Source organism: Salmo salar, chromosome 05, assembly GCF_965601325.2.
Source record: "Salmo salar chromosome 05, fSalSal1, whole genome shotgun sequence".
NCBI classification, from domain to species: Eukaryota; Metazoa; Chordata; class Actinopteri; order Salmoniformes; family Salmonidae; genus Salmo; species Salmo salar.
Genome location: NC_138295.1, coordinates 64,504,443 through 64,525,074, shown reverse-complemented (window position 1 = coordinate 64,525,074; position 20,632 = coordinate 64,504,443). Strand labels below are relative to the sequence as shown.

At 47.5% G+C, this 20,632-nt stretch overlaps 1 protein-coding gene across 3 annotated transcripts in view; it reads left to right on the top strand.

Annotated features, from left to right (window-relative positions):
* si:ch73-22o12.1 (poliovirus receptor) overlaps positions 1-20,632 on the top strand; it is a 79,723-nt gene that overhangs the window by 16,903 nt on the left and 42,188 nt on the right. For all 3 annotated transcript variants that reach the window (XM_014201010.2, XM_014201011.3, XM_014201009.3), the window contains exon 2: positions 18,597-18,706. In XM_014201010.2, the coding sequence (XP_014056485.1) occupies positions 18,597-18,706 (110 nt within the window). The remainder of the gene's footprint in view (positions 1-18,596; positions 18,707-20,632) is intronic.

Below are 20,632 nucleotides of genomic sequence, written 5' to 3'. Positions count from 1 at the left end.
CTCAGGGACCATGGAGAGATATCAACATAAACTACTCTGCTCTCTCCCTTCATTTGCTGCCAAATTATGTGATGTAGAGCACTCTGCTCCAGAGCTGCCCTCTGTCAGTCTGTGGCCATAGACACGGGGGGCCCTGGTCAAAAGTAGTGCACTATAAAAGGAATAGGGTGCCAATTGGCATGCAGTCATGACTGGACAGTGAGTTCCTCTCCTGTGTTCTGTTCCTCACGGTGTAATGGCCTCTATACCTCAGTACACCCAGTATTGTTGCTGGAGCTGGGATGAGGCCATGAGATTAGACACATTTGTTAGTGTGGTGAAGTGGGGTTCACTTGGTAATACCACCCATGAGCTGGGGGACAGTAAGGATACACACAATAGGGCTGGAAATTGGCAGGGACCTCACGATAAGATGTTATCACAATACTTTTGTGCCGATTCAATGTTCCAAACATATTTCTCACCATATGTCTGCTGCAGAGAGACGAGCGAGAGCCATGAGAAAATTAGTTTGGATCAGTCATGGAAATGAAAAGTGCTGAAAACAATTTGGCGCACTACTTAACAAGATGGTGAGCAAGCTATACAAATACTGGAGTCTTGGTGCAGCCAACTGTCCGTCAATACCATGTAACATCAAAAAGAATCTCCTGATATGTAACTATATAGATTTCCCCCCTTGTCTAACACAGTGTGACCTCCTGCCCCATGGTGTATGTTTTTAGCCATTGTGTCGAGGATAGGGCAGTTTGTGAGGTGGGGGACGACAAGGGGCCATTCATTCATGAGAACACACACATGCCCCACCCCCAGCCTTTCATCTCCACACTCACAGGCCTCTGTTGTTCTGTCAGTCTCACATGACGAAGCGAGGGATGGAGGAAGGGAGAGGGGGATGTGAAGGGCTGAGGAAGGCAGAGGCAGGAAGAGAGCATGTGCTTCTAGATTCCTGTTCTATTTCAGAGTAGCTGGTTGTTGCTGTGGCTTTATCTCCATCTCTATTTCCCTCCTCTCCATCTCTCTCATCATCCCTCTCTCCCTATGGCAGTGCTCCGTGGGGTCTGTTCCAGTCTGTTTGCTGATGACTCTGCTCTGAACAGATGTGATGCTCAGCAGCTGTTGCTCAACTCTGGAGCATCTCTCTCTGTCTCCATCTATTTCTCTCACTGTCTCTCATTCCCCTCTAATTCTGTTGGCTAGGTTGAAGCACAACTGGGGTGTGATCTGAACAAGGGGCCAGTCTATGTCCAGTCTGACTGAATGGAGCAGGATACTGGAGGATTGACTGCCGGTCACATAAAGCCAATTACTGCTGTTGACTGTAGTATTGACTGCTGTTGACTGTAGTATTGACTGCTATTGACTGCTGTTGACTGTAGTATTGACTGCTGTTGACTGTAGTATTGACTGCTGTTGACTGTACTGTAGTATTGACTGCTGTTGACTGTACTGTAGTATTGACTGCTGTTGACTATACTGTAGTATTGAGGGGTTTGTATTGGCCTGAACTAGACATTGATAGACATGTCATCACGTTAAGTGTAGTCAGCTGTAAGTGTGTAGAGTGTGTATTGGGTTCCTTACAGTACCTGAGAAACTCATTGAAGGTTATGTGTATTGGGTTCCTTAACCTTCAATGAGTTTCTCAGGTAGTGTATGTGTATTGCTCTTGCTCTTTGAAAAGGAGGAGGGGGGGTCACGTCATTCTGATGTCTGGAGCACTGGGGGCATTGCCCGGGCTTAGGTGTGTGTGTGTGAGAGAGACTAGCTGCCATGTGTGTAATTAGTTCCTCTGACCTCCTCCCTCTATGCTGATGGATGGGGATCTGATCTGGGGTGGAGATCTGGGATCAGTGTGGCAGATCCGCTCCTAATCAACGCTGCTCCCTGAAACGCCAGGTGGGAATGACTGCTCCGGAATATCACAGGAGCTGGAATTTAACCGTCGCTCAAATCCCTTAATGGGAAACGAAACATAAAGGATGCAGAGATAAAGCTTATACCCTTCGTGTGTGTGTGTGCTACTTTGCTCATGTGGAGCACAGAGAGCATGATAACAGAGATATGGAATGCCTCTTTGCCCTCGTACTATTAGATCAGATTTCACCAGACAAGCTGGTTCCAGGTTTCCTATGACCTTCAACCTCTCCCTCTCTGTGTAGAGCTGCTGTTCATCTGAATATTCCTGCCTGGGCTGATGGACATTCAAAGGAAGGATCAGTCATTTCCTGGCTCTCCTTTGAGGATCTGACTCATTAGCTAGTGTGTGTGATTAGCCAGCTAGCGTTTGATGTGGCACTTGGTGTGTGTGTGTGTGTGTGTGTGTGTGTGTGTGTGTGTGTGTGTGTGTGTGTGAGCCCTCTGCCCTCTGTCCTCAGGTAGGTAGCAGCCCAGGTGTCCTTTCATTCCCAACATCCCACACCTGGAGAGGGGAGGAAGACGGGAGGAAAATCTATTAACCTGTCAGTCATAACAGTCTTCTCACACTAGAAGACATCTTTAGTTTCCATGTTGACTCAGAAGAAAAAAGCTGCCTGTTACTGTGGTTAATTTTTATCCACACAAATACGGAGTACAATGTTTACTGAATAAGACATAAACGTTCACTTTCACGACCAACCGTTTTGGTTTGATGGTGACGGTTTGGGCAGGGTTCAGTTTCTGCAGTTGCACTTTCTGTTGAAATTTGACCTTCACACTGAAACAGGAAATTGTCCTAAAAGACCAGTGTGTTGCTTAGTAAGGAATGTCGTCCACTGGATGGGAACTTAACCCACCCATTCTACTGGACTCTGTATGTTATAGCTTGAGATGAAAATGTGTGTTTGATTAAAAAAAAAATCCCCTCACATCCCTTTTCATAAAGATATCCTCTGGCCCAAATCAGAACGTTGATACTAATGGCAGAATGAAAAAGTTCCCATCCATTAGTGAACACAATTAGAACATGTTGTGATAAGGGAATGAATAGTTTCAGGTCTTGGTTTGGGGGGGCGGGACAGTGAACATCTTTGCCTTTTTGAACAGAAATGACAAACAGTGAAAGGTGGATTAGGCTACAACACAATACAGCCTCAATTGTCTGTCCCTCTCTGTGTTACTGGTTCCAGTCTGATGACTATGGGTCCTGTGGTAGTAGGGCATCAGAGTGGGACTGGGAGGGCCATGAGAGAGGGTCTATTTAGGGACCATGTCCTATTTCCCCATCCTATTTCTCCCCTCCTCCATCTCTCTATCCATCACTCTAATCTTAACAGAATAGACAAGTCAACAAAGGCAGCCCCTCCCAACTGTAATGACTGGTAGATGGGAGACTGTTCCTGCCTGATGGTGTGTGACTGTGTGTAATCGTGTGCACAGTTGTTCCTGTGTGATCTTCAGAGAGCTGCCATTGCCTTAGATCAGTGTGCAAAGCCCAAAGAGAGGCAGGTAAATGTCCACTCAATGATTGTTGCTTTAATAAACCCTCAGTGATGTAATAACGTTTGGACCACTTGACTAATAACACTGTTTAAACCTGCTAGCTCACGATGGACACGGTGTTCACAGCGCCAGTCACCATGGTGACGTAGGTAATATACCATCTCCCTATATGTGCTGTAGAGGTGTTTGATTGAAAGCGCTATAGGACAGGGCTGTTGGTTGGTTCACACCATTCTCTCTTACAATGTAAACTAAAGCTCCTATTTAAACCCAGTTTATGATCATACAGGAAGGGAGGCTGTGTTCTCTTACTCCATCCCTCTCTTCTTATATCACTTTACCTGGGTTTCATGTAACCTGCCACCTATTCAGAATGGGAACAATGGCAGGAGGGAGCCCATCCGTCTACTGGTCCTAACAGACCTGAGAGAAACAGCAGGACAATGGAACTGTTCTGTTACTTCCTTCACAAAGACTCTTTCTACCCCTTTGTGTGTGTCTCTTTTTCTCTTCCACCTCCCTTGTTTCTCAGCAGTGATTCATTCCAATGGGCTCGGTTTCTAATTTAGGCCAGAGTCGTCCTCAGCTGTTCTGATGTAGACAATCGGCTGATAACATCTGACCAAGCGTTCACTACCCTGTCCCTCAGTCAGCGTTCCGTTAGCCAGCCATATGGTCAGGCATTGGTTTGATGCATGAGTCCTGATCCAGTCTGACAGATTGTGGTTTAATGCACTCTACATATCACATACACTAGGGGTGGGTAACCCTGTTCCCTGTGTTCCGCAGGTACTGCAGGATTTTGTTCCAACTAGGCACCACACCAGGGGTGCGTTTAGTTAGCTTGAATATGTGCTATGTTGTGGAACAGTTTTCCCAAAACGTTCTTGAACGGACTCTGAGATGTTTTCTCCGTTCGGTAGGTGTGTCGGGTCTTGAAGTGATGACTAACGTATTTAAAGGGCAGCAGTGCATTTTGAACTCCCAACTCCTCCCTGTTTTAACTGGTTGTTCAGTCCTGCACCGTTTCACTTCAATAGAAGGTTCTATTATGTTTTTCTATACTGAACGCAGCCCTGACCAACTGAGCTAATTGATCTGTTCAGTGATTGCCTAAATTCAACATACCTGGTCTTCGGTTAAATCAAAAACATGACGTGCCTATGTCTACCAGGACCAGGGTTGTCTACCAGGACCAGGGTTGTCTACCAGGACCAGGGTTGTCTACCAGGACCAGGGTTGTCTACCAGGACCAGGGTTGTCTACTCTTTGAATCCTCTAAAAGTATCAGCAATTGGATTGGTCTCCCGTGTCTTTGATTGGGGGACGGACCCTTTCAAGCCACGACGGCGACCTATGGGCGTGTGTAATTAGGTTTGAGTGACGGCTCTGACAAAGCAGGAAGAGCAGCTGGGAAACGGCCCACGGTGAATTAAAGTTGAATGTAACCGATGGCAACAAGGGAGTGCGGCAACACCGCTGTTTGTGTTGTCGACGAGGTGTAAACTGAGCTGTTGTCATGGAATCTCTCTCTCACTAAACCCCAGGAGTGATTTTATACAGCAGATGAATCAGAAGCTCACACCTACTGTAACCAAACATATCCCCTTATTATAGGCACATTGTTACACTGTTCAGGAGTGATGGAGTCTCTCTCTCACAAACACCCACACACACCCTCACCCACATAGAATGCAGACAGTTTTGAGCAGTACAAAAGGCCAGCACTTGATAAAGTTGCAATTGTGTATATTTATGTCCATAACTTAAACCTTTTTGAGAAGTACCTGTCTGGTGTAGCGTGTGTCTACCTGATCACCTGCCACTCCCTGTGATCCTAGACCTGTGTAATTGATGGTAACTCTATTCTGGGGCTGAGGAGGTGACGACAGACAGACTGGGTGAGAGAGATGTCGGGGCACCTGTGTTTTTTGCTGAAGCTGGCAGCCTGCTAGACTCGCTAAAGAGGTGTAGGACAAGGATAGAATTAAAAAGAGATCAGGGAAGTTTTTGAGAAACTGATCCCGAATCTGTGTTTAGGGGTTACTACTTGAAGTTTCCCCTGACACTGATCTGAGGTCTGGTTTGTGTTAGCTAGGATCTCCCTGGGGAGGTGTTGTTTGGAATGAGGTGGAGTGAGAAGACTAGGCCAGAACCAGATGAACAAGGATAGACCAAAGCTAGAAGGATAAAGTGTGCGAGAGAGGGAGGACCTTGACTGAAATAAAGTGGGGATAGAACACGTCCCAGAGGAGAGATGGACTGTACTGTAGCAGTAGGCTGTGTCCCAAATGCCACCCTATTCCCTTTATAGTGCACTACGTTTGACCCGGGCCCACGCATCCATAGAGACTGTAGCAGTGTAACAGCAGAGAGACTGAGTCATGCAGTAGCAGCAGTATATTTGGCTGAGGAGAGCAGTGTCCTCTCTGTAAACAACCATGAACAGGCCAACAACCACACAAGCCCACAACACAACCACATTTCCATCCTCCTGTAGTCTCTCTGGAGTCACAAATCCAGTGTAAATGTTTCTCTTTATCAATAATGGAGGTATGAGAAGAGGAGACCGCTGTGCTCCTTTTCACCAGGAAATGAATAATTCAGCCTGTAGAGACGAGTGCCTGCCTGGGCCACGCAGTGTGTCCGCTTGGGGGTGTGTGCGCCCGCTTGAGTTGAATGGGTATGCATGTTTCTATACAAATGTTTGTTTTGTTTAGTTGACTACTGGGCTTTTGCTTTGCCTGCACCTCCTTAAATGATGTAGTATGTACTGTAGAGAATGGTACAAAACCATGTCAATGTTCAGTACTGTATGTTTGTAGGTATATCCCTTGTTAGGAGAGTGCACTACTGTTGAAACTAAATTCAGCTACTGTATGGCTGCACTCAGTCATATGATGCATGCCCTATGGGCCCTGGTCAAAAGTAGTACCCTTCTGTATTTAGGGAATAGGGTGCCATTTGGGGTGGAGCCTTATTCAAAGTCTGCTCCTATAACGATCACTCCATCCAAACAAACTCACTGGACCAGAATTGACCTTCTGCTCTCTGGTATGTGCACAACTGGTGAGAAGGAGGGGAGGCGGTAGAGGGAGAGATGGATGGAGGGACAGGGAGAGAGGGAAGGGTGGAAATCCACAGAGATACAGCATGCAATACATTTAGTCTGTAATTTCCTTCTGGGGTCACTGTAGTAAAGGGACTGTAGGCCCCTGTCACATCCTGCTGGGGTCCCTGTAGTAAAGGGACTGGAAGCTCCATTCAGATCCTGCTGGGGTCCCTGTAGTAAAGGGACTGTAGGCCCCTGTCACATCCTGCTGGGGTCCCTGTAGTAAAGGGACTGGAAGCTCCATTCAGATCCTGCTGGGGTCCCTGTAGTAAAGGGACTGGAAGCTCCATTCAGATCCTGCTGGGGTCCCTGTAGTAAAGGGACTGGAAGCTCCATTCAGATCCTGCTGGGGTCCCTGTAGTAAAGGGACTGGAAGCTCCATTCAGATCCTGCTGGGGTCCCTGTAGTAAAGGGACTGGAAGCTCCATTCAGATCCTGCTGGGGTCCCTTTAGTAAAGGGACTGGAAGCTCCTGTCAGATCCTGCTGGGGTCCCTGTAGTAAAGGGACTGGAAGCTCCATTCAGATCCTGCTGGGGTCCCTGTAGTAAAGGGACTGGAAGCTCCATTCAGATCCTGCTGGGGTCCCTTTAGTAAAGGGACTGGAAGCTCCATTCAGATCCTGCTGGGGTCCCTGTAGTAAAGGGACTGGAAGCTCCATTCAGATCCTGCTGGGGTCCCTGTAGTAAAGGGACTTTAGGCCCCTGTCAGATCTTGCTGGAAGGCATTTCAGTTGGAGGCATACTAACTATTTAAATTAACTAGTTTTCATTTTAGGTTTTGTGTAATTAAGTAACAAACTTGACTTTCTGTGCGGAAATATTAACATACTCCCTACAGAACAAACTCTAATACAAAGCATGTAAGCAAACAGACAGGGGGAACACACATGCCCACGTGCACCACATACGCTGCTGCTACTCTGTATTATCTATCCTGTTGCCTAGTCACTTTACCCTGAGAGAGAGACTCTTTCACCTTGAGTAGTCTATATATGACTGAATATTTATCCATTGGGTGACGTGTGTGCCAATCTCAGATGACAACCTTTAAAAAAAAAAAAAGTGTTTGTGTACAGTGCATTCAGAAAGTATTCAGACCCTTTGACTTTTTCCACGTGTTATGTTACAGCCTTATTCTAAAATGTATTAAATTGTTTCTTCCCCTCATCAATCTACACACAATACCCCATAATGATGAAGAAAAAAAATGTTTTTATTTTAGCAAATATATTTAAAAAAACAAATCACATTTACATAAATATTCAGACTCTTTACTCAGTACTTTGTTGAAGCCCCTCTGGCAGCAATTAGAGCCTTGAGTCTTCTTGGGTATGACACTACAAGCTTGGCACACCTGTATTTGGGGAGTTTCTCCCATTCTTCTCTGCAGATCCTCTCAAGCTTTGTCAGGTTGAATGGGAAGCGTCGCTGCACAGGTCTTTCCAGAGATGTTCGATTGGGTTCAAGTCAGGGCTCTGGCTGGGCCACTCGAGGACATTCAGAGATTTGTCCCAAAGCCTCTCCTGCTTTGTCTTGGCTGTGTGCTTAGGGTCGTTGTCCTGTTGGAAGGTGAACCTTCGCCCCAGTCTGAGGTCCTGAGTGATCAGAAGCAGGTTTTCATCAAGGATCTTTCCCTCGATCCTGACTAGTCTCCCAGTCCCTGCTGTTGAAAAACATCCCCACAGCATGATGCTGCCACCACCATGCTTCACCGTAGGGATGGCGCCAGGTTTCCTCCAGATGTGATGCTTGGCATTCAGGCCAAAGAGTTAAATCTTGGTTTCATCAGACCAGAGAATCTTGTTTCTCATGGAGTCATTTAGGTGCCTTTTTAGGTGCCACATGACAGCCTCCAAGCGGGCTGCCATGTGCCTTTTTTACTGAGGAGTGGCTTCTGTCTGGCCACTCTACCAGAAAGGCCTGATTGGTGGAGTGCTGCAGAGATGGTTGTCCTTATGTAAGTTTCTCTCGTCTCCACAGAGGAACTCTGGAGCTCTGTCACTGTGACCGTTGGGTCCTTGATCACATCTCTGACCAAGACCCTTCTCCCCCGATTGCTCAGTTTGGTCCAGGCGGCCAGCTCTAGGAAGAGTCTTGGTGGTTCCAAACTTCTTCCATTTGAGAATGATGGAGGCCACTGTGTTCTTGGGGATCTTAAATGCTGCAGAAATGTTTTTTTTTTGGTACCCATCCCCAGATCTGTGTCTCGACACAGTCCTGTCTCGGAGCTCTACGGACAATTCCATCGACCTCATGGCTTGGTTTTTGCTCTGACATGCACTGTCAACTGTGGAACCTTATAGACAGGTGTGTGCCTTTCCAAATCATGTCCAATCAATTGAATTTACCACAGGTGGACTCTAATCAAGTTGTAGAAACATCTCAAGGATGATCAATGGAAACAAGATGCATCTGAGCTCAATCTCGAGTCTCATAGTGAAAGATGTGAATACTTCAGTTATTTTTAATAACTTTGCAAAAAATTCAAAACCTGTTTTTGCTTTGTCATTATGGGGTTTTATATTTAGATAAATTAAAAAAATATTTAATCTATTTTAGAATAAGGCTGTAACGTACCAAAATGAGGAAAAAGGAAAGGGGTCTGAATACTTTCCGAATGCACTGTAGTGCACTACTGACCAGCGCCCCTTTACCCATATAGTGCACTACATGTGGAATAGGGTGTCATTTGAGGCACAGCCTATTGTTGTAGTGTATCCTTCCTGTGTATTGATTATCTGGTGATGTAGTGGGCTGAGAGAAGGTCAATGAGAGGATGGGCCATGTTTCGTTTCACCTCCTCTCCACTTCCTCTCCTATTGTAAGCTTGTCAAACGCCTGCCCTGCCCGTTGCTAACGTGCTGACCACACCGCACGCGCATGTTGATTCTGTCCACCCACACCAGACACAATCAGGACCAACTCTGAACCAACTATATTAAATTGAGGACAGGTCGAAAAGCATTAAACATTGATGCCAATTTAGCTAGCTTGCTGTTGCTAGCTAATTTGTCCTGGGATATAAATGTTGGGTTGTTATTTTACCTGAAATACACAAGGTCCTCTACTCTGACAATTAATCCACAGATAAAAGGGTAAACCAAGTTAGTTTCTAGTAATCTCTCCTCCTTCAGGCTGCTTCTTCTTTGGACTTTATGGCATTTGGCAACCAACTTTAATGTGCATTACCACCACCGACTGGACTGGAGTGTGGACCTCAGTTCGTCTTTCAATCACCCACGTTTTGTATATTTCCTAAAAACCAATGAGGAGATGGGAGAGGCGGGACTTGCAGCATGTCAAGCTTCACAAATAGAACCAAGTTCTATTTTAGCGCCTGGCTACGATGATTGATTGAATAACATGTATGTGTACATTTTGCTACGCTCGCTCACACGAGTCTGGTCGGTTCAGCATGTAAGCCTCACTACGCAACACTCTGCTCCCTGCATACCAAAATGTGTGTAGACATTCTTTTTGAAATATGAATGTCTCTGTGGATGTTTAATTTGCTCAATAAACAGTTGACTGAAGTTATTACTTATTGTCTACAGTACAGGTGTTATGCTCGTCTAAAGAGCAAAGTATGTTTTTTACACCCCAAGATGAGGCTTCACTTCAAGTAGAGATACTGTACAGACTACACAGCAGCCCAGTTCTGCTGTTACTTTGAGAAAATAGTGTGTAGTTTAGAGGGCAAATGCCTGCCATTATACACAGTTACAGGCTACAGTGGTAGAATCTACAGTATCAAGGCTGTTATTCTCCTAGACCAGTAGGCACGAAGGCTAATGTATGTTCTCCCTCGCCAAAACACAGCCTACAGCAGCAAGTACTTATTAGACTACTTTATTAGCCCAGTCACAGGCTTTGTCCCAAATAGTACCCTATTCCCAATGTAGTGCACTATTTTTGACCATGACCCGCAGGGCTCTTAATGCACACTATATCGGGAATAGGGTGCCATCTGGGACGGATGTCAGTGACACATGCAGTCAGAGTACTTACAGAGATGCAGGTTATTTGGCTTCAACCTCAGAGACAAACCACTGGCCAGCCCACAGGATCACATTGAGGAGCTAAAAGGCTAAATGTGTTGGGTTGAATACCAGAGGGAGTGCAGCAGCTAATGTAGGTAATCAAATAAATCAAGGTCCAGGATGATTGAACAAATGGGCCACCACAGAGCTCTGTAGAGAACAGGGTAGCACAGGGGCTAATGTACAAGGCCATTCTCAGTAGGATACATCGCAACACAATGTTTAGCAGTGGAAAACAACTCTTTGTTGTTATTGGACACATGCAGGTTGAACCTCCCTGCTTCACTCAATTTCCAAATGTTTTCAGTTTCCTCCCTACTGAACAGGACTTGAGACTAGAGCACACAGCAGGGAATACTGTTTGAGGATTAAGCCTGTATGGCATTAGACAGTAGGCTGAATGCTTGTTTTGGCCAGTAAATGGTCTAGTGAATCCTGGGGATGTGGTGTTACTCTGTACATAACTGGCCTCTTTGGGGCTGGAGATGGACTGTGCCATCAGCCACACTCCCTCACTCAGTCACACACTGATTCAGGTAAGCAGCAGGCAGGGATGGATGGAGGGAGGGAGGGAGGGAGGGAGGGAGGTAGACAGGCAGGCAGGTAAACAGTCAGACGGGGAGGTAAGCGGGCGGGCAGACGGACGGAGGGGAGGTAAGCAGACGGACGGACGGAGGGGAGGTAAGCAGGCAGACGGTCGGAGGGGAGGTAAGCGGGCAGACGGTCGGAGGGGAGGTAAGCGGGCAGACGGATGGGGAGGGGCGGTAAGTAGATGGGGAGGGATGTAAGCAGACGGGGAGGTAAGCAGACAGGGTGGGAGGTACGCAGGCAGACAGACCGACAGGGAGGTAAGTAGATGGGGAGGGATGTAAGCAGGCAGGGGGGGTAAGCCGACAGGTTGGGAGGTAAGCAGGCAGACAGACCAACAGGGAGGTAAGTAGGCGGGGAGGGATGTAAGCAGACGGGCGGGGAGGGATGTAAGCAGACGGGCGGGGAGGGATGTAAGCAGACGGGCGGGGAGGGATGTAAGCAGGCAGGGGGGGTAAGCCGACAGGTTGGGAGGTAAGCAGGCAGACAGACCAACAGGGATGTAAGCAGACGGGCGGGGAGGGATGTAAGCAGACGGGCGGGGAGGGATGTAAGCAGACGGGCGGGGAGGGATGTAAGCAGACGGGAGGGGAGGGATGTAAGCAGACGGGCGGGGGGAGGTAAGCGGGCAGACGGACGGGGAGGGATGTAAGCAGACGGGGAGGGAGGTAAGCAGGCAGCGAGGTAAGCAGACAGGGTGGGAGGTAAGCAGGCAGACAGACCAACAGGGAGGTAAGCAGACAGGCAGGGGATGGATGTAAGCAGACGGGCAGGGGATGGATGTAAGCAGACGGGCAGGGGATGGATGTAAGCAGACGGGCAGGGGATGGAGGTAAGCAGACGGGCAGGGGATGGAGGTAAGCAGACGGGCAGGGGATGGAGGTAAGCAGACGGGCAGGGGATGGAGGTAAGCAGACGGGCAGGGGATGGATGTAAGCAGACGGGCAGGGGATGGAGGTAAGCAGACGGGCAGGGGATGGAGGTAAGCAGACGGGCAGGGGATGGAGGTAAGCAGACGGGCAGGGGATGGAGGTAAGCAGACGGGCAGGGGATGGAGGTAAGCAGACGGGCAGGGGATGGAGGTAAGCAGACGGGCAGGGGATGGAGGTAAGCAGACGGGCAGGGGATGGAGGTAAGCAGACGGGCAGGGGATGGAGGTAAGCAGACGGGCAGGGGATGGAGGTAAGCAGACGGGCAGGGGATGGAGGTAAGCAGACGGGCAGGGGATGGAGGTAAGCAGACGGGCAGGGGATGGAGGTAAGCAGACGGGCAGGGGATGGAGGTAAGCAGACGGGCAGGGGATGGAGGTAAGCAGACGGGCAGGGGATGGAGGTAAGCAGACGGGCAGGGGATGGAGGTAAGCAGACGGGCAGGGGATGGAGGTAAGCAGACGGGCAGGGGATGGAGGTAAGCAGACGGGCAGGGGATGGAGGTAAGCAGACGGGCAGGGGATGGAGGTAAGCAGGCGGGCGGGGAGGGAGGTAAGCTGGCGGGCGGGGAGGGAGGTAAGCTGGCGGGCGGGGAGGGAGGTAAGCTGGCGGGCGGGGAGGGAGGTAAGCGGGCGGGCGGGGAGGGAGGTAAGCGGGCGGGCGGGGAGGGAGGTAAGCGGGCGGGCGGGGAGGGAGGTAAGCGGGCGGGCGGGGGGGGGGCAGGTAAGCGGGCGGGCGGGGGGGCGAGGTAAGCGGGCGGGGAGGGAGGGAAGTACGCGGGCAGACGGGCGGGGAGGGAGGTAAGCGGGCGGGGAGGGAGGGAAGTACACAGACAGACAGGGAGGGAGGGAGGTAAGTACACAGGGAGGGAGGGAGGGAGGTAAGTACACAGACAGACAGACAGGGAGGGAGGGAGGGAAGTACGCAGACAGACAGACAGACAGACATGGAGGGAGGTAAGCAGGGAGGCAGGAAGGCAGGCAGGGAGGCAGACAGGGAGGGAGGGAGGTAAGCAGGCAGGGAGGCAGGGAAAGGGTAATAGGCGTATGTTCCCTTTAAAGCCACGGCTGTTCAAATGGTGTCTGTGTGTGTGTGTCATACTCCCACTGTTTCTCTACCCTTTCTCTATTCTGAGACAGTCCTCATTTTCTCTCAAGGTCAAGTGTGTGTAGTCTACCTTTGCTCTCCTTTACTGCTCCATACCTCCCACTCTCCCTTTTCCTCTTTCTTTCTGTCATTCCTCTCTCCATGCACTGATTCCCTCTCCTATTCTTGCTCTCATTCTCTACTTTTCCGGTCTAAACATCTCTCCTACTTTATTTCTCTCCCTGTCTTATCTCCTCTGTCTCCCGCTCTCCTCTTTCTCTCTCTGTCGCTCATCAACCTTGTTTATTGCTTCCTCTTCTCTCGAGGTATCTCTGGTTTCTCCCTCTTTCCCTCCCCCTCCATTCCTTGTACCCTGTTCTATCCATTCCTCCCTCATGTCCCTTCCTTCACTCATCACTCTCACCCTGCTCTCTCCCTTTGTCACTCACTCACTCACTCACTCACTCACTCACTCACTCACTCACTCACTCACTCACTCACTCACTCACTCACTCACTCACTCACTCACTCACTCACTCACTCACTCACTCACTCACTCACTCACTCAACCTTTCATCCCCTGCTCTCTCTTGCTGTCCACTGATCCTGCATCACTTTGACATCTCCTAGCTGTCTCTCCTCCTCACATCCTCCCGGCACACCTCTCCTCCTTTTCTGATCCGTTTTCCCTCCATCAAAGGCATGGTGGGAAATAAGTATATGTCAGGCAGAGTGCTGATAGGAAGGGGTTAATGTAGTAGGGGTGTCACTGCTGTTAGGGTGTAAGAGAGGGAGAGACATAATGATTGGTGACAGTACATAGGATGCCGACTTGAACATTGATGTGCTACTTTTTGATGACAAATCTATGTATTTGTTTGTATTGGTGGGCGTGTTGTGTGTCACCTGTCCTTTAGGCAGTAAACTGAAGCACAGTAAAGTAGAGCAGCACTGACACACAGCTTCTGTTCTCTCCCTCTCTCCCTCTCCTCTCCCTCTCTCCCTCTCTCCTCCCTCTCTCCCTCAACCGTCTCAAATCAAATGTTATTTGTCACATGCTTGGTAAACAACAGGTGTAGACTAACAGTGAAATGCTTACTAACAGGCCCTTCCCAACAATGCAGAGAGGGAGAAAAGACAAGTAATAGAAAAAGGGACTAGGCAACAGGATAGACTAAACAGTAACAGCAGCGTATGTGATGAGTCAAGAGCTCTTGCAAAAAAGGTCAATGCAGTAACTCCGGGTAGCTATTGGTTAACGCTGAACAAAAATATAAACGCAACATGTAAAGTGTTGGTCCCATGTTTCATGAGCTGAAATAAAAGATCACAGAATTTTTACATATGCACAAAAAGCTTATTTCTCAAATTTTGTGGCCACATTTGTTTACATCCCTGTTAGTGAGCATTTGTCCTTTGCCAAGATAATCCATCCACCTGACTGGTGTGATATATCAAGAAGCTGATTTAAACAAACTTCTAAAATACAGTGAGGGGAAAAAAGTATTTGATCCCCTGCTGATTTTGTACGTTTGCCCACTGACAAAGAAATGATCAGTCTATCATTTTAATGGTAGGTTTATTTGAACAGTGAGAGACCGAATAACATCCAAAAAATCCAGAAAAACACGTCAAAAATTTTATAAAATGATTTGCATTTTAATGAGGGAAATAAGTATTTGACCCCCTTTCAATCAGAAAGATTTCTGGCTCCCAGGTGTCTTTTATACAGGTAACGAGCTGAGATTACGAGCACACTCTTAAAGGGAGTGCTCCTAATCTCAGTTTGTTACCTGTATAAAAGACACCTGTCCACAGAAGCAATCAATCAATCAGATTCCAAACTCTCCACCATGGCCAAGACCAAAGAGCTCTCCAAGGATGTCAGGGACAAGATTGTAGACCTACACAAGGCTGGAATGGGCTACAAGACCATCGCCAAGCAGCTTGGTGAGAAGGTGACAACAGTTGGTGCGATTACTCGCAAATGGAAGAAACACAAAAGAACTGTCAATCTCCCTCGGCCTGGGGCTCCATGCAAGATCTCACCTCGTGGAGTTGCAATGATCATGAGAACGGTGAGGAATCAGCCCAGAACTACACGGGAGGATCTTGTCAATGATCTCAAGGCAGCTGGGACCATAGTCACCAAGAAAACAACACACTACGCCGTGAAGGACTGAAATCCTGCAGCGCCCGCAATGTCCCCCTGCTCAAGAAAGCACATATCCACCCCCGTCTGAAGTTTGCCAATGAACATCTGAATGATTCAGAGGACAACTGGGTGAAAGTGTTGTGGTCAGATGAGACCAAAATGGAGCTCTTTGGCATCAACTCAACTCGCCGTGTTTGGAGGAGGAGGAATGCTGCCTATGACCCCAAGAACACCATCCCCACCGTCAAACATGGAGGTGGAAACATTATGCTTTGGGGGTGTTTTTCTGCTAAGGGGACAGGACTACTTCACCGCATCAAAGGGACGATGGACGGGGCCATGTACCGTCAAATCTTGGGTGAGAACCTCCTTCCCTCAGCCAGGGCATTGAAAATGGGTCGTGGATGGGTATTCCAGCATGACAATGACCCAAAACACACGGCCAAGGCAACAAAGGAGTGGCTCAAGAAGAAGCACATTAAGGTCCTGGAGTGGCCTAGCCAGTCTCCAGACCTTAATCCCATAGAAAATCTGTGGAGGGAGCTGAAGGTTCGAGTTGCCAAACGTCAGCCTCAAAACCTTAATGACTTGCAGAAGATCTGCAAAGAGGAGTGGGACAAAATCCCTCCTGAGATGTGTGCAAACCTGGTGGCCAACTACAAGAAACGTCTGACCTCAGTACTTGGTGGCAAAACCCTTGTTGGCAATCACAAAGTCATGTTTTGCAGTGGGGTCAAATACTTATTTCCCTCATTTAAAATGCAAATCAATTTATAACATTTTTGACATGCGTTTTTCAGGATTTTTTTGTTACTCTGTCTCACTGTTCAAATAAACCTACCATTAAAATGATAGACTGATAATTTCTTTGTCAGTGGGCAAACGTACAAAATCAGCAGGGGATCAAATACTTTTTTCCCTCACTGTAGTCTTATGGCTTGGGGGTAGAAGATGCACAGGGTCTTGTTGGTTCCAGACTTCAATTCTCTCTCGCTCTCTTTTATATATATTCCATTTTAATTTGTCCACTATAATATTAGTTTTCTGTTTAAGGCATCCTTACCTTAGCAACACAGCACACACACCATAAATAATCTAGTCAATCCTTGTCGTTCTAATGATAGTCTACAACCCCGGGGGGGTTAGTCATTTCAGGGGGTGGGTTATATTCTATATCCCTGGGGGGGTTGGATGTCTCAAACCATTCCTCTCCTCTCATCCCCCTCTCATCTTGGCTTAGAGAGAGTTAAACTGGGTTGGTTTTCCTCTTATTGCTCTGTCTATGACTGACAGCAGGCAGGCTTTCCTCAGCCCTGTCCCTCTGGGCTTTCTGCCTGCCTTACTTCCCGCCTGCCTGCCTTCCTGGGATTAAAACGTGTGTGTGTGTGTGTGTGTGTGTGTGTGTGTGTGTGTGTGCGCACGCTTATCAATACAGGTCTGTGTAATGACCTGTGGCGTGCAAGGTTGACTCAATTAATACTCCCCAGTGGAGACGAGCAATCCTGGGTTTTAATAGCCCTCCATGCCTCCCTCCTTCCCTCACTAGAGCCGAGCAGGTCCCAGAGCTAATCTGTAGTTGGTCTATCTGCTGCAGTTGGATTGAAGTCAGGCTGCTGCCTGATCCCTCCCAAACACCTAGATCACACAGCAGTAGGCCCCTACACTAGGACACAATACACACAGGTCTTCAAGGTCTGGAGAGGCACCAGGATCCAGCTAGAACACACTCAGATTCTGAACCCTTCACTCCTCATGAGGGGAATACCAGTGCTTCTGGCTCTTCGATCATGGCAGCAGAGTCTCCAGGTGGTTGTAAAGAGGTTATGTGGTTGCAGAAGGGTTATTTTGTGGTTCGACACACACACACACACACACACACACACACACACACACACACACACACACACACACACACACACACACACACACACACACACACACACTCCTCTAGCAGACTCCTCTAGCAGACTCCTCTAGCAGACTCGTCTAGCAGACTCCTCTAGCAGTCTAGCAGACTCCTCTAGCAGTCTAGCAGACTCCTCTAGCAGTCTAGCAGACTCCTCTAGCAGTCTAGCAGACTCCTCTAGCAGTCTAGCAGACTCCTCTAGCAGTCTAGCAGACTCCTCTAGCAGTCTAGCAGACTCCTCTAGCAGTCTAGCAGACTCCTCTAGCAGTCTAGCAGACTCCTCTAGCAGTCTAGCAGACTCCTCTAGCAGTCTAGCAGACTCCTCTAGCAGTCTAGCAGACTCCTCTAGCAGTCTAGCAGACTCCTCTAGCAGACTCCTCTAGCAGACTCCTCTAGCAGACTCCTCTAGCTCTCTAGCAGACTCCTCTAGCTGTCTAGCAGACTCCTCTAGCTGTCTAGCAGACTCCTCTAGCTGTCTAGCAGACTCCTCTAGCAGTCTAGCAGACTCCTCTAGCAGACTAGCAGACTCCTCTAGCAGACTAGCAGACTCCTCTAGCAGACTAGCAGACTCCTCTAGCAGACTAGCAGACTCCTCTAGCTGTCTAGCAGACTCCTCTAGCTGTCTAGCAGACTCCTCTAGCTGTCTAGCAGACTCCTCTAGCTGTCTAGCAGACTCCTCTAGCTGTCTAGCAGACTCCTCTAGCTGTCTAGCAGACTCCTCTAGCTGTCTAGCAGACTCCTCTAGCTGTCTAGCAGACTCCTCTAGCTGTCTAGCAGACTCCTCTAGCTGTCTAGCAGACTCCTCTAGCTGTCTAGCAGACTCCTCTAGCTGTCTAGCAGACTCCTCTAGCTGTCTAGCAGACTCCTCTAGCTGTCTAGCAGACTCCTCTAGCTGTCTAGCAGACTCCTCTAGCAGTCTAGCAGACTCCTCTAGCAGTCTAGCAGACTCCTCTAGCAGTCTAGCAGACTCCTCTAGCAGTCTAGCAGACTCCTCTAGCAGTCTAGCAGACTCCTCTAGCAGTCTAGCAGACTCCTCTAGCTGTCTAGCAGACTCCTCTAGCTGTCTAGCAGACTCCTCTAGCTGTCTAGCAGACTCCTCTAGCAGACTCCTGGAGTGTTGACCTACTTGCTTACTACAGGTAGTCTTAATGGTGTACCAGATGATTCCACAGAACTATAATCTGTCATCGAACAGACTAGGGCCAACAAGCTTCCTCTCCTCATCAGGCAGGCTGGGGCCTGGTCCCAATAGACTCAACAAGCTTCCTCTCCTACTCACTTTTCCTTCATGGCCTCTGACGAAGAACAGGGAGGGGAAAACAGGAAGGTGCACTAATGTCCTCTCCTCTTCCTCCCAGGGGCGTTGTCTCAGCAGGTGAAGGTGGAACCGGAAGTGATGTCTTACCCCAGCCAGGCGGTCAACCTGAGGTGTGCCTTCGCAGACGCTGGAGGGATACAGCTCACACAGGTCAGTGTCAGACAGGAACTCGTATGTTGACAAATGGATACGTTTTTACAACATGAGAAGAAAGTCCTAAATGATCAGACACACATACAGGAACTAATGTCTGGACTCATGGCTTTTACCGTCATAACAATTTACATCCATGACCATTAAAAAGAGAGAATTCTACATTATTATTAAGACACTTTGTCCTTGATCATCCAAGTTTACATGCACTGTACATGGATTGTCTGATATGCTATTTGATTTGAAAGCTTTTATCTACTGTAGTGGGGCGGGGGGTAGCCTAGTGTTTAGATCGTTGGGTCAGTAACCGAAAGGTTGCTAGATCGAATCCCCGAGCTGGCAAGGTAAAAAATCTGTCGTTCTGCCCCTGAACAAGGCAGTTAATCCACTGTTCCCCGGTAGGCCATTATTGTAAATAAAAATTTGTTCTTAACTTCTTACGACACGGGATTGACTTTGATAATAGGCAGTGAAAAATCAGAGCGCCAAATTCAAAACCACAAATCTAATAATTTCAATTTCTCAAACATTTTACACCATTTTAAAGATACACTTCTCCTGAATCCAACCGCGTTGTCCGATTTTCAAAAATTCTTTACAGCGAAAGCAAAACATTACATTATGTTAGGAAAGTACATATACAAAAATAACCACACAGCCATTTTCCAAGCAAGGAGATGTCACGAAAACCAGCTAAAATGATGCACTAACCTTTGACGATCTTCATCAGATGACACTCCTAGGACATCATGTTACACAATACATGCATTTTTTGTTCGATCAAGTTGATATTTATATCCAAAAACAGCATTTTACATTTGCCCGTGATGTTCAGAAAATATTTTGCCTCCAATACTGCCGGTGAATCAGCACAACAATTTACAAAAATACTCATCATAAACGTTGATAAAATATTAAACTGTTACTCAAAGAATTATAGATGAACATCTCCTTTATGCAACCGCTGTGACAGATTTCCAAAAAGCTTCACGGGGAAAGCACACTTTGCAATAATCTGAGTACTGCGCTCAGAAAAATACACCAGATACCCGCCATTTTGGAGTCATCTAAAATCATAAATAGCATTAGAAATATTCACTTACCTTTGATCTTCATCAGAATGCACTCCCAGGAATCCCAGGTCCACAATAAATGTTGTTTTGTTCGATAAAGTCCATAATTTATGTCCAAATACCTCCTTGTTGTTTGCGCGTTCAGTAAGCTACTCCAAATGTAGGAAGCGCGTGGAAAGTTTCACGACAAAAAGTTATATTTACGTTTGTTGAAACGTCAAGCATTGTAAAGCATCAATCTATAGGGCCTTTTTAATGTAAAACTTCAATAAAATTCCAACCGGACGATTCCAATGTCTTGAAAAACGTTTTGGAACACAGCTACCTCCTCACGTGAATGTGCGCCAATGAACTCATGTCATTTTCTGGGTCACCAACTTCCCCACCTTCTTGTTCGCTCTCTGTTCACTGCAAAAGGCTGAAAGAAGGTTCTAAAGACTGTTGACATCTAGTGGAAGCCTTAGGAAATGCAAAATGAAACCTAAGTCACTGTGTTAGATAGGCAATGACTTGGAAAGATTCCAAGCATCAGATTTCCACTTCCTGGTTGGATTTTTCTCAGTTTTTTGCCTGCCATATGAGTTCTGTTATACTCACAGACATCATTTAAACAGTTTTAGAAACTTCAGAGTGTTTTCTATCCAAATCTACTAATAATATGCATATCCTAGCTTCTGAGTTTGAGTAGGAGGCAGTTTAATATGGGCACGTATTTCATCCGAAAGTGAAAATACTGCCCCCTACACGTAAGAAGTTAACTGACTTGCCTAGTTAAATGAAGGTTAAATAAATAAAATAAAATCAAACATAGTAATATATGTTCACAAAGAAAAGAGTAAGAGTCGCTGTT